Raw genomic sequence first — 17335 nt, 5'->3', positions numbered from 1 at the left:
GACTCTGTTCTAGGATCTAGTATTATATATTTTATTGGAGTGGTCTAGTTCCTCTCAGAATTATCTCATGTTCTATAATTTATAAATAATTTTAGTGAGACATTTTCTATTTAATACCTACCTTTTGATGAGTAACCCAAAAGGAAATAGTTCTTCTCATTACCGTAGTGGGGTCCTGGAGTAGCTGGTACCCCTGATGAAATCCACCGTGGGTTGAACAGAATAACTAAAAGTTAAATGATCAGAAATGTGTCACTGTGTGTCTGAACAAACAGTAGTCTCCTTGACATGGGGTGGAATATAAGTATTAAGATAAATATTGTCCTCCCTGCCAGGAAATGCATCCAAAATATGAAGAAAGAAATTATGTCTAGGAATGAAAGAGGAGAAAGGGTGAACCAATTTAGCCTTACACCTTCTACAACTTTTTTACTTACAACTGAGGAGATAAGTATTTCAAAACTATTATATTATAGCTAGAATATTCCTAAATCTCTATATTATTATTATTATTATTATTATTATTATTATTATTAAAATCTCTATCATATTAAAACACACCAGGAAAACTGATATCCTAGGAAGGTTTTGTTTTATTTTGTTTTGTTTTGTTTTCCTAGAACCCTACTTGCCATATTTTAGGAAAGTAGCTTAGGCTTTAGGAGGAGGACATATACCTAAGAGTCACTTGAAAATTACCAGGGAAGAAGGGAGGGAGGGAGGGGGGAAACAAGGGGAGGAATGGGGATGAGGCTGGAGAGATTGGCTTTATTGTGTGACTTAGCTGCATTAGCCAAGAAGCAGATCTGTCATGATTCAAACAACTGAATTCATATGATGTACCCAATAGCTTTTCAGTCAATGGAAGTCTATGGGCCTTCATATCCAGTTCATCAGCACTGGGGAGGAGAAGATGGTCATGGTGGTGGGGGGCTGGGGGTTGGGGGGCTGGGGGTTGGGGGGATATGATAGCCATTAGAAAAAACTAAATTGGAAGTGTCTTTTTCCCACTGGGTAAACATTCTTGATTATATTTTATGTTTTTCTGAGTTAATTCCTCAGAAACTATAGAATGTGCCCATTTGATTATAATTGGCCCATGAAACCTGTCATGTATATTTTACAAAGCTGTATGGCATATTATTTTATCTTTATAACAATAAACACTTAAATAGCTTTAGTTATTTTAGGGATCAGTGACTGAAATACAAGTTCTTACTTCCTTTAGTGAATGCAGATTATTTACTCAGCAGTCTCATAGCCATCATCATTGAGCAATTGAAGCAGCATTAATCTTGCTGTAAACATAAAAACCATCCACTTGTGCTGTGGGAAGAACAGAGGTATATGTGGGCTTTCTATGCCAGTGAATTCAAGGCTGAGATGACTTTTTCACTTGTCAAGTTGCTGTCACTTTGTTAAGAATTAGAGATTGTATGTTTTCTAAATTTGTAACAATATGTCACTCTATTGTAACTAAATGCAAATGAACAACTTTGAGTTGTTTTCAGGATGTTAAGGAAAAGGTTTATTGTATTGCTACTGAGTATCTTGGCATTGGAAACTTGTACCTATTTAATTGGCATGTAGCATATTAAAATGTAACAGCCATGACTTATCTTTAAGGAAATTCGAAATGGCTTGTCTTCATAGGAGTGTAACTCAGATTATTTTCTCTTATTCAGGAGGCCACTCACTGTGATACTTTGATATTTACTGAATTTCTTCTCTGGCTAGAGAGAAAATACCCTGACATACCCAGCTGTCTTCAGATTGAAGGAATTAGCTGTTGGTGGGGAGAATTGATGCAAATCCGTGGGATCCATACCATTCTAGACCGGTGCCCAGGAATTACCTGACACATCCACAGTGAGAATACTGAGCTCATTTGGTATAGGTAGAGCCAGTCTGTTCTGCCTTCCCTCTGAGACAAAGCACAAAGGAAGCAAAGGGTATATTTACCAGCCCCCTCTGCCAGTTCCTGAAAGTAAATATGGATCAGTATTCATTTCCAGATAATTTGTGCTTGGTGCTGTGCTCCATTCTGGGGCAGCTACGCTGGTGAGGAAAAGACAGACTCCAGCCTGCAGGGGTACACATCATCTATTACATAGGTGCCTCGGATAGGTGACTTTATTCCCTAACGGGAGGACATCCTAGCAATATATTATTGAATCCATCACGTTTGTAGACAAGCATTCCTGATAATTCTCCCTGATTCCCCATCTTCAAAATACCACTGAGCCATGTAAAACTGACCTTCCAATTATTCTCAACTATCACAATATCTGCACATATCAAGTCACCACAATGTACACTTTAAATATCCTACAATTTTATTTGCCCATTACATGACAAATAAATGCATCAGTTAGGCATTGTCAATAAAGCTGAAAAAAAAAATCTCAAATCTCTTCACTTCCCATCTCCCCCACTACTTACTTGGTATAAGTTTGCCCTTATCTCACCTAATTGGCCTTCCTACATACTTTCTTCTTTTTCCCTGTCCAGTGCATTTTTTACACTGTAGTTCAAAGGATATTTTTCATATGGAAATTGGATATGCAGCTTACCCTCCTAACACACAAGTACGTAGTCACTTAAGTGCCCACACACTTACCTCTATCACTAAAACTTTCCTTTACCTTCTATATGTTTTTAGAAAAAAGACCACAGTTCTTCATGTAATTCCCTCGGGGTTGCCTAAAACACTTTTTGTCATTTGCTGAGCTTAACCTAGTACTGAAGAAGAGCCTTTGGAATTTTATATATGGAGGACTGGTACCTCTTCTGGCAGCAGAGGATATGGGTTTTATTCATGTAATTTTTGGTGACGATTTTGGTCATTGTTGGTAGTTTTTCTTCTGTTATTTTCTAAATGTCTGACTTCCTGTTAAGTAGCACATTAATATTATTAATATATCAAAAGGTACTGAATAAATTTCTATCCTATGTTTACATTTAAATGTGGTATTGTTTTACTTAGTAAGTTTATGTAAAGAGGGAGGAATATTCAAAAATTTTAAAAAATTATACTTATAAATTGATTTGGGTAGTTTCTATACATCGGTAACTTGTGATTCCAAAGACTTAAGAAAAAGTCTCATAAACAGACAAATATAAACTAGTCCCATTTGGTAATTCTTTGGTGTTAAATTGAAGCTCACTTTTGGCATATAAACAGAAAATTATTTGCATATAGGGGAAAGTATCCTCCATAGATATATAATACATTCTTAAAACATACGTTACCTTTAAAGGTTTCTTTGTGTGGTCATGTAGTTTTCATTCTTTGCAGTGAAACATTTTATATATGATATTTGATTTAAGATTTGATCTTTTTATTTTCCAAGGTATTCCCTGAAGAAAACTGTCTTTACCTGTTTTCTCAATCTATCTTCTCCCTTCAAATAGAACAAATACCTACCACAGTTTGCCTTTAAAACTATGAGCAATGCTACTGAGGAGTAAAATAGTGAAATGTTCTCTTCCAAAAAACTTAGACATATCTGAATCACTTTATTTCTGTGTTTGGTGCTATTGCCCACTTCTCTCAATGATTAAAGACCCCAGAATGGCAAGGTTTTTTTGTTTGTTTGTTTGTTTGTTTTGTTTTGTTTACTGTGTTGTAGATCGAGGGGAAGAACTGTGAAGAGCTGAGGGGAGGTAAATTTCTCTGAAAATATTTCAAAAGTCTGGCTTGAGAAACGACACTTGGAATTCTGAGACACCGGGATGTTAAGTGGATGCTCTTTTGGTTAAAAGGAAGCAGAGTTCACCTTCTATCTTAACCTTTCTCAGATGATTTCAGAGAAAATTAATAAAGGCCTATCCACTTCACATTTTTACTTCTGTAAAGAAAATCTGACAAATTTTTTACAGTATTGATATCTCTGCATTTTCTTGTCATGAACTTGCCTTGCTCTGGAATTATCACTCAAATTTGTTCACTGTTCAGCATTGAGAATTGAATTTTGTAAGTCTTAATTTTATAGGAATTTATGTATTTCAAGTCCTAATGATTTTCTGGTATTATCGTCATTGGTATAAAATTGGTAACAGCTGGAATGTCAGTTACCTAGTTTTCGTGTTCAAGAGGACCTCAAATGAATGTGTATTTAGGAAGATTCTTCAGAGTTGGGACAAAAGTGTTTGAGTACATGCAGCTATTCAGAAGCCCTGGGAGTAACTCTAGTACAACTGAGATGTTAATGAGATAATTTAAAGATTTGTAAAATTTCATTTATTTATGATAATATAATAATTTACTTTTATATAATTTTAGAATTTTGAAACAATCCCAGTCTTAGTAAAAAAAAAAAAACAACTGGATATTACAATACAAAGAACTTTTCCTATATTTGAGATTAAATTAATGACAGCATCCTTATCACCCTCAAATATCTGTATGTCTCCAAACAAGGGCATTCTCCTACTTGAGTACAATGCAACCATCAGAACCAGGAGGTAAATATTGATGCAGCATGCCCATGCAGCCTTCACATTACATTTTGGCAGTTCTCCCATCTGGGAGTTACCACGTGTCCTCTGCAAATTGCTCTGATTGTCGTCAAAGACTCCAGTTCAGAATTACACTTTGCCCTTAATCGTCAATCTGAAAGAGTTACTCAAGTTTTCCTGTGACATTCGTGATCTTGATAGCTTTGAAGATAACAAATTTGTTATCTCATAAAATGTTCTCATTTGGGGTTTGCTGATGCTTGCTTTGATCATATTTAGATTATGAATCTTTGGCAATAATACTGTCTTACTATGTTCAAGCTGCTATAACCAAATGCCATAAACTGGGTGGCATATAATCAGAAATTTATTTCTCATAGTTCTAGAGGCTGGGAAGTCCAAGATCAAGTTGCTGGCAGTTTGGTGTCTTGTTGGAGCCCACTTTCTGGTTCACAGAGGGTCATCTTTTGAATATGTGTCCTAAGGTGGAAGTGGCAAGGGCTCTCACTGGCATCTCTTTCACGAGGCCACTAATCCCATTCATAAGGGTTCCATCCTCATGCGCTAATCACTTCCCAAAAGTCACACCTGCAAATACCATCACATTGGACGTTAAGATTAAAAATGAATGGGGGGGGGGCAGGGCAGGGGATACAAACATTTAATCTATTAACAAATATCATGGAAGTGATATGTTTTTCTCGACACATGATTTTGATCTGTTTCATTATCTGTGTCAACTTCATTCTCTTAAGGTTGTTTTTGTGAGTCTTCTCAATTTTAAAGTTACTCTCCTTTCTATTCAATAAATGCCAGTGAGGGGTTACCTTGGGACTATGCAAATATGTAATTCCTCCTGAAACTTTTCTATTTATTCATTTATATCAGTATGGACTCATGCCTTTTTATTTTATTCAATATATTATAATTTGTATATGTACTTTGATGTTCAAATTGTCCCACATTGGGCTAGTGAGAGCCCCATCAAGCTGGCATCTTTGCCTTTTCAACATGTCTTTGTCATTCTTCGAGCACTTGCGTACATAACAGATATTTTAAGTATGGCTTGTACTTTTTTCTTCTCCCAGTACTGAATGTAATCAGTGATTTCTTCAAGGAGCTCTGCTTCCTTTTACTAGACAGTCATATTTAGAGAATCTGATGCAAGCTCTAGATGCTATGTGTGGCCATTGCTATTAGGTATTGCTGCTTCTCACCTCTCTGGACTCACACAGATAGGGAAGATGTGTTTAGTAAGTGTATATAAGGAGTGAATGTATGTGTGCATGCACACTCATTTACAATTGTATTCATTTTTATATCGGTGTGTATGTTTTTAAAAACATGAGTTCACACCAATGCCTTCACTGCCAGTCCACACATAGCTTATTCTCGTTTTCCTTTTTATACAATTGATAGCTTAAAATTTTTATTTACAGTTACATTCACCACAATACAGTGGAACAGCCAGGGTTAATCTTTTTTGGGGCATTGTTGGATTTGAGCTCATTAGAATTTTTGACTTTTACAAAGCTGGCAATTAATGGAGGAAGGAGCCAAACCCAGATCCCTTTCCATGTTTATTATTTCTGTCTTTGTGTCTCTCTTTCTAAAAACACAGTAATTAAAATATTATACTTCAGCTTCATTGTGCATTTTTGCCTTTCTTTTCTTAAAAAAACTGATATTATGACTTATATAGAAATTTATGTAAAAATGTTACTTATTTTATCATTCAAACTATGGCAAAAACTTTTGATCTTGACACCAGCTTATTATTAAAAATAATGGAAAGCAGTGAGATTTGTGAAAGTAGATGGGCATTAGATTTTGTTATTTTGATGAGACTTGCACTCCAGGGAAGGGAATAAAAGCATCATCCTGATTCCTAAATATTTGTTTAAACATCCAAGAATTAATAATGTTTTTAAGTAGGAGAGGATACTTCTATATCCCCATGAATGCCTCTAATTTTGGATCACAAAAAGTGTGATCATTTGCTAAACCCAAACACAAATAACTAATAACTGACTTAAAGCCACGTGAAATTGTAGCTACCACATTTATACAAATAATATAAACCAACTGGGTTTGTGTTCTGCTATGTAGACTATTGCTTTGTGATTTGTAGGATAATTGCATACATTACTTCTAAATAAGTTTGCTTTATCTCTGCCAAGAATGCCTTACAACATCCTCAACATGTGAAGAATATTTCAGAAAATGGAGCTTTGCTCTGAGATGCTCTGTGGGTAGTTGGTTAGTATGCTGAATATTTAGTAGCTGCTAATAAAGCTCCTGTCAGCTGATCAGTGTCCAATTTTCTATTCTTTCATGGCATCATTCTATGAGAAATCTTTGGAGATTCTAGTGCCCCGTAAGCGCCCTTAAGAGATACCTAAATCCACTCTGAAATAAAAGCTTCTCCGATTGATTTAATAGCTTTATTAAGACAAGCATACCATCTGTACATAATAACTTGCAAAGAGGATCTTGGACTAAATATTCATCATATCTTGTTCATAATTACTTTTGGAGGCCAGATCTTATATTTATTAAATATTCCATTTGGTTATCATTTATTAACTGGCAGTTTTGTCCTACTTTAGATAACTTCTTTCTTAGAGTAGCCTTTAACTTATAATTAGAAACTACTTTATTTATATAATTTTTTTCAATTTCATTCATATGAATATCATTTTGATAATGGCCCAGGAGTCCAACTTTGCTGGAAAACGTTGATTTAGCTTTTACTTCTTTTCTTTGGAGTTTTCTGTTTTCAGTCCCTTATTCAATACACTTGCAGGAAGATTGATTTTGAATAATACAGTCATGATGTCAAAACAGTACAAATTATACTCTGCTGCATCTGGAATGGTGAAAATAAAAGCTTTATTTACATTGTTTTCTTTAAGAAAAGAATAATAAATGTTTTTTCTCCATTTTCAGGGACTGTATTCTGGAAAGAAATGGTTCTTGTTTGTAGCCTGATACCATGGTTTATTCTGAAAGATAATGACTTGAAAACTCATTTGCTGTTCAACAAAGTAGCAAATACTCTAACCAGTAACCCTCCAGGTGCTAGCCAGAGACCCTGATCTGTCTCCTCTCCCAGACAAAGATATTTGGGGTGGTCATTATTGGCTCCCGTCTTACAGGGAGACCGCTGTGTGGCCTAAGGTCATAGAGTTGATATGTTGGGTCTACTGATGTCTAGTGTCCTGTCTTTTGGCATCTGCTCGGAACAAAAGTTCTAACATTTATAACCCTTCTTAGATAATTAAATAGAAATTACAGAAGGGTTAACGACATGGGCACAGTGCTGAATTTGAGCTCTCTAGAGAAAATTATTTGATATTTATCATCCTTTTCACACTCTTCCATTTCTCCTGCACATTTGATTGGCTAGCATACATGGCAAATATTTGTCTCTATCTGGAAGCAATGCTAAACCAATGAGAAGCCAATTAATATATATCAAAAGATTTTTTTAAATGTAGAACTTTTTTTAAAATTATCATTACATTCCATGGAACTTTAGTCCTTTCTGCTTGAAAAAAAAATTAAAAATAAGCAACTATTCAAATCATTTTTGTTGTGCCTTCCATTATAGGTTGACTTTGATAAAGAGTTCTATCACTGTTTTTGATGAATATTCAATGAACACCTATTGGCATAGAGGAAGCATGCTGAAGTACAAATATGCCAAATCTAGAGTTAAAAGCTTTTCTTTTATTTTTGCTCTATGTGTGATCTGGAACAGTAATTTTGCTGAGTCTTTGTTTTGTGTCTACAGAAGATTGTAATTATGATACCACCTTTGCCTATCTCAGGGAACCTTAATAAGGCTCGGATGGTTTCAGTGTTTTCTGTCATTCATAGCAAAGCTTTTCTGTCTCAAATATTTAGAGCTATTGTTTTAGTTCATTTTTGGGAACATCATATGACAATATGGATTTGTTTTATTTCTGCTGTTGATTAATCAAAGAACGTAAAGCCTTGTTCAAAGAGAGAAATGAGGGTTTTTATGAGCTTTGAAAAAGTTACTTGATTGCAGATATTGCTTTCTAAATTCACTTGCATGTCAGGGTGCCTCTGTGGCTCAGTCGGTTAAGCCCCTGCCTTGGGTGCAGGTCATGATCTTGTGGTTTGTGGGTTTGAGCCCTGCGTTGGGGTCAGTGCTGACAACTCAGAGCCTGGAGCCTGAATCTTTGGATTCTGTGTCTTCCTCTCTCTCTGCCCCTGCCCCGCTCTCACTCTGTCTCTTTCTCTCAAAAATAAAATAAACATAAAAAATAAATAAAGTCACTTGCATGTTTAGATAATCCTTGTGGGTTTTTTTGTTATGATTTGCATAGAATATTCCCCATTTACAATTTATTGCTGCAGCTTTTGTTATATCAAGACTTGGAGTCACATGCCTCTGTTCTGTAAGTCTATCATAGGATCTTGGGATTGAGTAAGTGTAGATATGCTAATATTTTACAAAATGCCAGACACCAGTGCCAGGCAGTGCTAGCCACATTTATTGCATTATCTCATTCAGTCCTCCCATCTATGAGCTGGGTACTATTCTCACTCCCAAAGAACCTAATTATTCTGCAGATTTAATTAAATCACAACAATATAAAGGTTCTCTAGATTTCTTCATACCCAGTGCCTGGCCCACAATTGGCACAACAGAGACATTTAATAAATATCTATAGAATGAATTATACCATCTATTGCCTGCTCAGTAGTAGATTCTTCAAACTGATAGTTCAAAAGCTCTTTTTTCTTTTAATTTAATGCAGTTTTCATAAATAGGAAAACATTTTGTTATGTGACCACCTGACCACCACCATATTTCAACTTTTCAAAATAATTTTCACTTTTTCCTAAGTATAAAAACATACTTTGTGTGGCACAGATTAGTACTGTTTCTTTAACAGGTGGAGATGCCTTGCAATATATGTAAAGGGTCTACCACTAAGAAAATATTCCAAATATGATCCATCTAACATTTGGCCTTTCTTTTGTTAATGAAATCTTTCCTTAATCCCTTCATACTTCAAAACAAAAACAAAACTTTAGAGCTTGTAGAAGATTACACTGTGAACACACTTAAAATTTAAGATACATAGCCATTGAGAAATCTTTGCTCTTGTGAGTGAACCATGACCTGAGTGTTTGCCCCAACATACAACTGAATGATTCACTTGGGTTTTACCATTAGCTTGAACATCAATAATTTCATTTTTCTAAAGATGACATAACAGAGTTTTGGTACCATATTCTGTGGGTTCTTTTGAGTTTCATTATGTTTACATGTATTTTTTTTTGTTACATGATTGGCATTTTGACTTGTAGGAACTTACAAGTAGTGTATGAAGAGAGCCTTTCTATAGAATTAGATAGCAGGAACTGAAATGTGTGTTCCCAGTGCAGTAACTGCACCAAATTGTAAAAGGAACCAAGCATGACTTGTGCATCTTAACCAACGAAGATTGTTTGCTAATGAAATAAAATTTATGACTATAAAAATAGCCCTTAAAGACTATTTTTGTGAGTCTGGAAGCCTCATACTACTTAAGACACTGTAAAAAATAGAAGTTATAAGAAAGTTGTATGTCTCTTAGATGTAGAACCAAATTGCGGAGGCCAAGCATATAGCCACAAAACAAAGAATGATTTACTGGTTAAATGAATGATATGAAATAAACCCGATAGGAATTCAGAGATGCCACATGAGTGAGTGCTGAGATGTTTGTCGAGATTCCCTAAACGTATGTACTTGCAAATATTTCTTGTACACTGTCTTGGTTACAAAGGAAATATCACAAAGCCCTGCCCTCCATGAGCTTATGAGTTCAAGCTTACTCATTGACTTATTAAGGGATTGATAGATAACACCAGTTGAGAGATTTTTTAAAAGGAGCCACTATGAATTGTTTGGTACTCAGAAAAGTGATTCAGGAGGTTGAGTTCTCTAAGAAAAAAAAAAATAATAATCTACTTATCTCTTACTAAAGTTTCTGATTTTGCTTTATTACACTACCTTTCTCATCAAAACCTCTACATCATCCATAATATTTAAATGATTGAGTATACTTGCCAAATCTCTTAATAGTGCTTTTGTAAAGGCATATTGTTGATGTAATTGATGTGATAAATTGGAAATGTAGCACCGCGGCAAATAGTCTTTCACTGAAAACTTCTTTAATCAATTGGGACCAGAGTCAGAACACCTGTATGTTTGCATTCATTCATGTCCCAGCAAGAATAGGCAAGAAGAACTGCTTTGGCCACCTTGGATGGACGCTATGGCTTTAGTAGGCAATTTAATTGTGTGGTTTCCTAACAAATACAAGAGGTTCAGTGTTTGTGGAATTAGAGCGCAACTAAAAAAAATCATTAAAATTATTTATGGATGAACAATGAAAGTAGTTTAACTGAGCAAATTATGCAAAAGCTTGTATCTGATCGTTCACAGATACCTAAAGCATGACTCCTTACAAAACCATGTCAGACTATTTCCCTATACATTCCTTTCAAGTCCTGGGTATGTCAGGGGTTATTAACACAAGTTCTGGAGAAATGGGAAGTTAATTCTAAACAGCGCTGATGTTCATGTTTCCCTTTCCTTAATGGAACTGTAAGTTTCATATCCGCATATTTCATTATGATACCAAACGGATTCAACGAATATGCTGTATTTCCAGGTCTATTATAGCTGCCATTCCAAACAAAATATGTCTAACTTCTATGATTCACTAAGCACAAGTATGTAGTAATCTGCCCTTTAATGGCCTCTCAAAATGACAGACCAAATGGCTTTGTGAAGGTCAAGTCTGATTTAAATTGTTGATGAATTAGTAGCTAATTCTGCATGATTGAATATTAATATGGAACAGTGATAAGTAAGGCACTTTAAAGCTTAATGAACACATTAATGAATAGGACAAAATGTTTTTCTTTTCACCTCATGTAAAAGTTTAAAGCTGCTAACATATTGACGATTTGTTAATTTTTGATAGCTGCTTTTTTTTTCTGTAAAAGTTTATGTGGTTAAGATATAAAATATATTGATTTTCCCCCAAGTTCCTGGTACTACACATTTGATGAGTTGTCAAAGTTGATGTTATCAAATGGCCAAAGCAATTTTATATAAATCACTAATAAATGTAGAAGGTGAAAAAAAAAGCAATTAACATCTTCTAAACTACACCCACTGAGATAAGCATTCCAATTAGAAATTTCATTATTTCTACAGTTCGTTTTATGTTGAATACTGAGTTTTATTGCCAAATACCTGACAGTCAAATTGGAAACAAGCCACAACTGTCAACATATAAGAGCTCTGGCTATTTGAATCTGTTACATTGTGATGTTTCTCATGAAAAATTAATGAAGAAAGTACATTCAAAAGAGATTCTGTGCAAAGGTGGGGGATGGATAGAATTTAATTACCCTTATTAAAAATAGGAAAGGAGCACTCTTTACATCCTCTGTCCGATTAGTATGCAAGAAAGATTATCTTTGTTGTGCACTTGTGTATATGAAAAGGGGGCTCTGGAGTGTTCTTTATGAGCCAAGAAGGAAAAGAAAGGTCATGCAAATGTATTAGACTGCTTTTGATAGGGCACAAGTCAATTTTGTCAGCTCTCCCTAAGGTGAGGATTTAATTTCTTATAAATGGTTATTAATTCTAGATTTCTTTAGTAAGAGCCTTCAGTAAGTGGCTCAACAATCTTAAGTCTTTGACACTTGCCACTTGATACTGAATAGTGGTGTGGTTCTTCAGAGATGAACGTGTAGAAGAAAAGTAATGGCTAGTGGGTCAATGTTAATGCATGCTAATGTAACTAGTATTTAAATGCCTGGGGGTAGATACAATGCCCTGAGAAATAGAGAAACAGCTCAGGAATCTCAAGGTGAGTTTTTATGAACCTAAGTTCGTAGTGTTAAATATGGAAAAGATAACAAAATCTAAGAGCTTTTTAAGAAACTCATTTCTAGGTAACTAAGCCAGTGTTGTTGACTTTGGAGCACTCCAGGTAAAATGCTTTGAAGCATTTTGGGTCACTAGACACCAAGAGAGATGTTTAATATGATGTGTGTAATACAATGGCTATTGATCTATCTGCTTTTTTTTTTTCAAGTAATATTAGAACAATGCTATAGGTAGAAATATATCATATTGACGAAACTTAAAGACACAAAGAACAGACTGATGAAATTCATTTGGAGTACATTATCAAAATTAGCCTAATTTGCAAAATGCTCTATTCCATTTGTAATTTTTAACTTTCCCTTGGAGCTCTGAAAAACCATCTTGAAATTTCATCCTTAACTATTGTTTCTGACTTTTGTCCTCTAAAGGCCTTCTGCTTGGCTGATGATGTGTGAGCATTCACATAAACAGGATGTATTCCTGCTTCCTCGAAAGAATCTTTCAACCTAAGTAAAATGTAACTCATGGTAGTGAATTGTTTTTATAACTTTTTTTTTGTCTCCAGCTGTAACTAGCTGGTGGGACAGGTAAATATTCTCTAGTGAATTTAGATGTCAAGCCCAACTTGCCTTAGCAACGTCTATTGGTCTTTCATAATCTTCCTGCAGAAGAGCTAGGGTCCATACCTGCCTGTTCTGTTTGCCTCCCCAGTTTCTCTTATAACAATCTGGACTTGTTGAGAGAAACCTTCCCCTTATTGTGTGCTTTATTCTTTGATAATAGTTTGACATTTGTTCACTAATCACATTCAAAATCTCTCTCTGTAGTCCTGAACTATTTCTCTGATCAAGTCTCTACCAGAAGTAGTTTCCTACTATATATAGTAGAAAAACATATTTCTTTCTTTTCTTTTCTTTTCTTTTCTTTTCTTTTCTTTTCTTTTCTTTTCCCTTTCCTTTTCTTTTCTTTTTTTTAACCACTAGGTTATATTCTTATTTAGGCTTGGGAATCATTGGAGGTTCTCTGAAAAGTCTGATAATACAGACTAGTTTGATGACAAGGGATTTGGATATAAATGAGATCTGGAGGAACTCACAGTGTAGGGAGATAAACTCATAATAATAAATACAAGAAAATGGATTTTAGTTATTCACTGCTACAATAGCTCTGAGGAGGAAAATATTACATATATTTGAGAGGGTTTTTATTATAAAGAAGGTGATTTTGGCTGCATGGCTTTCCAGAGACCCAGAGTACTTATTGTACATGATTTGTCTAGAAAATGGTAAGAGTTACAGTGTGAACAGAAGAAACTTTGCTATGGGGGATATCATCCATGAGAGATTGAGAAAAATGGGGCCTGATTTAAAAGGATTTTGCTAGCTAAATTTAGGAGACTAAATTTATCATGTAATGATAGAGGGGAGGCAGTAGAGGACACATATATTTGACTGACAACACAGCAGAAGCATCAAAATAGAGCCTTTTTCCTAGAAATTATAATGCAGACTTCAGCAATACTCATAGGATCATACCATAAATTGCAGGTGACATCCTAGGAGAAGTGAGATGCCCTATTTGATGATTTCTAACTTTTTTTCTCACTGGTGTTTGCGCTTTTGAGTAATTTTGGAATTGATGGCTCATGAAAATTATCAAAGATCATGAGGGACAGTTGATTAAATTAATCCCAGACCCAGTGAGAACTCAAACTATTTTATAGTGGTTTTCAAACAAACTGCTAAGTTCTAATTTGGATAATAATCACATATATAACTAAAATTCCTTCAAATTAAAAATTTCTTCAAGATAGAATATACCTTTCTAATGCTGGCTGGAAGAACTGGTAATGTAAGTTATTAGTGTGGATCATCATGCTTGGGGGATTTAAGAGGAATTTAACTTCTCAAGATCCAAGATCTGGGACAATTTTGATATAGGATAGGGAGAAGTGAACTTTGGATGAGTTGAGGATTCAAAATTTAGGAATTTGAACTCTTAATGACTGAAAATGGTATAGGCCTTTGGAATGGAGGAAAATACTTTCTTACTCTGAGGAATATACACTTTTGTGTTGCTTTTTCTGAGTTTCTTTTCTTCTTTTGTAAGGGAGTCTTTTTCAGACAATTTTCAGATTAATGGAAACTCCCTACAAAGAAATTCATTCAAAAAAAAAAAAAAAAAAGAGAGAGAGAGAGAGAAAGAAAAAGAAATTCATTCAGGTTGAAGTTGACCCTTATGAAAAAATACAGAGTTTTACTTAAAAATCACAAGAAAAACAGCAGATTAGAAATGAGGTAACTTAATCCAGCTAATCTGCTTATTCCCCAGATGCTCTCCAAAAGAGCTCTACTGGACCCCATCGGTTTCCCTCAACAGAAAGTTCCCTAAGTGCTTATACTCGTGATGTTCCCATCTTTCTGGCCAATTCCACTTGTTCTTAATGCCCATTTCAGAGTCTCATTTGAAGCTGACCTCACTGACCTCCTCCAGCACACATTCTATAATTTCTTCTTCCCCCACGATCCTAGAACTAGATGTGGTTTTTCATCATGTACTTTATCACATGTATCTGAGCTCTTTGTTAGAGTATTGGTCTCTTACATAGACTGTGCATTCTCCTGGCCAGGAACAACATTGTGACTGTATCCTAATCTAATAATGCAATGCTGCCTGGTTTGTGTTAGCTTCTCAACAAATGCCAAATAAGGCAAGGGGAAAGATTAATGGACAATAGCTCTTGAATTTTGGGCATCTGACTTATTGACATGTTTGTATCACCTTTTGTCTTGCAGAGGATCAAATTCCCAGGGGCTTCCCTACCATTGACATGGGCCCACAGTTGAAGGTGGTTGAGCGTACACGCACTGCCACCATGCTTTGTGCAGCCAGTGGGAATCCGGATCCAGAAATAACTTGGTTTAAAGATTTCCTGCCCGTCGACACAAGCAACAACAATGGCCGTATTAAGCAATTACGATCAGGTAGGGTCTTGTTACTGTTTCTACTAACTCTTAGAGAATTTTTTTTTTTTAGCTTTCTTTCTCTTTATTTTAATTTTAATTTGATTTGATTTAATTTTAATTTTTAGGTATTGATTTTTCTCCCTCTTCTCTTTCTCTGTTATTTAATGTGTTGTCCATGTTTGTGATGTCATAGCCTGTTTCAGAGTCTGTCTTTCTCTCTGTGTGTTTTGCAGCTTCTGTTTAATCCACATTGCTCACTGCTGTGACTGTATTTTTGATGATTTTTTTTTAATTTACTGCTTTTCTGCAGTATTTGATGGATCCATTTTCTCCTCTTTCTTTCTTCTCTCTCTGTTTTCTTTTGAAACAAATTTATTTCAACATTGGACTTCATTCAGAACTTGCAAGGAGCTCCAATGGTTGTATCCATTAAAAACCAAAATATTCATATTAAACACCAAAATGATTCAATTTTATTAAAGTGTGTTTTCCCTGTCTCTTATGCATTTGAACTCATCAAAGTACCAAAGTTTAGTTAAGTTTGGTCACATCTGCTTTCTTTTCACTAATACATAAATGACAGAAATGTTATCTCATGAGTAACCAGATGTATTTTTTCGGAAGTCCTTTACAAAATACCAATGCAAGGAGGGGATTTTTATTAATATTATTGTTATATTCTTGTGAGTGAGCATTTTCTACACATAAGCCACAGTAGTGTGCGCCCACACTAAAGAGTTTTGAACCCTCCAGTGACTGGATCTACAGAAGTCTGCTTTTGGTGTAGACTCCAGCTTTTGCTGCTTCCTCCTCTTTCCCCTGGCTGCCCTTTTCTCCCTCTCCCACCCCCATCCCAAGTTCATCCCTTTGCTCTCTTTAGATTAAAGATAGAGATAATTCTAAATTTCTTAAGTTTTAGAGCCTGTCCCTAGGCAATTTCACCGGGACATGTAGTAATAAGCTGTTTACTTTGACGTTGGGAGTTATATTGATATAGAATTCTAAGTTGTTTAACTGCCTGTCTTCCCAGAATTCTCAGCTTTTGACCTGTCCTGTGATGTTAAAGCGTCTTGTTAACTGCCTTTTTTGCTTGTTGTCAGCAGAATTGTGTAGATTAGCATTCTGTTATTGTAAATAAAGAATTAATTATTCACATGTAACATAGATGATTTAGTATATAAAGCTTTAACTCTGAAAAATTTGTACCAAATTATAAGGAATATAATAATATTTTTATGCTGTCTTTCTTCTCTCCGTATTTAAATCTCCAGAATCTATTGGTAAGTGCTTAGTTCTGAAGCGCACTTCACCCTCACTAATTTCCATATCCAGAATATTATTATTATTATTATTTTATTATTAATAAAATGCATGGCATGCATTTTACTAACTGTCAGTGTAGACACCAGATCTCGGTAGTGGCGCGCACATGCACACATCCACAGATCCGTTATTGTAAGAACACTGTGTACAAAAATAAAATAATACACAAGTTATATCACACAAATGTAGCATAGTGAGTAGCATAAGATATTCAATCAACAGTGTTTGTTTCCAGTTAGTCATTAGTATTTCCTATAACAGTATATATATATGCGTACCTATATATATACTTAAACAGATTAGCCAGGATTTTTCCTAAACTATGTCTTTAAAAAGTATCGTTTAGTTTTTTGGGTTTTTTTTTTAAGAATATGAGGCATATAAGATATAATTCTAATCCTATATGACCCCAGACCTATGAACTCAGTTGTTTCTCTGAGAAAAGCAATGCTGCCTATTGTGGTCTTTGCCCTCTGTGGTATAATGCAACTTGCTTTTATAATCTAATAATACTATCTAATATATTCCTGTTTTACCAGTATAGTAATTCAAGTTTCTTTTAAGACCTTATTTAATTCTGTAAATCTAATTTAATTCTTCTCCCCAGCCCTAGCCTCCTCCTTCTCGTACTAATGCTTCTTCTTTCTAATCT

At 35.0% G+C, this 17335-nt stretch overlaps 1 protein-coding gene across 3 annotated transcripts in view; it reads left to right on the top strand.

Annotated features, from left to right (window-relative positions):
- The window catches only part of PTPRD (protein tyrosine phosphatase receptor type D), a 516904-nt gene that overhangs the window by 307068 nt on the left and 192501 nt on the right, over positions 1 to 17335 (top strand). For all 3 annotated transcript variants that reach the window (XM_042912355.1, XM_042912354.1, XM_042912356.1), the window contains exon 5: positions 15190 to 15378. In XM_042912355.1, coding sequence (XP_042768289.1) covers positions 15190 to 15378 — 189 coding nt within the window. The remainder of the gene's footprint in view (positions 1 to 15189; positions 15379 to 17335) is intronic.

The sequence above is a fragment of the Panthera leo genome, chromosome D4 (assembly GCF_018350215.1).
Source record: "Panthera leo isolate Ple1 chromosome D4, P.leo_Ple1_pat1.1, whole genome shotgun sequence".
NCBI classification, from domain to species: domain Eukaryota; kingdom Metazoa; phylum Chordata; class Mammalia; order Carnivora; family Felidae; genus Panthera; species Panthera leo.
This window is presented reverse-complemented; position numbering and strand designations above follow the sequence as displayed.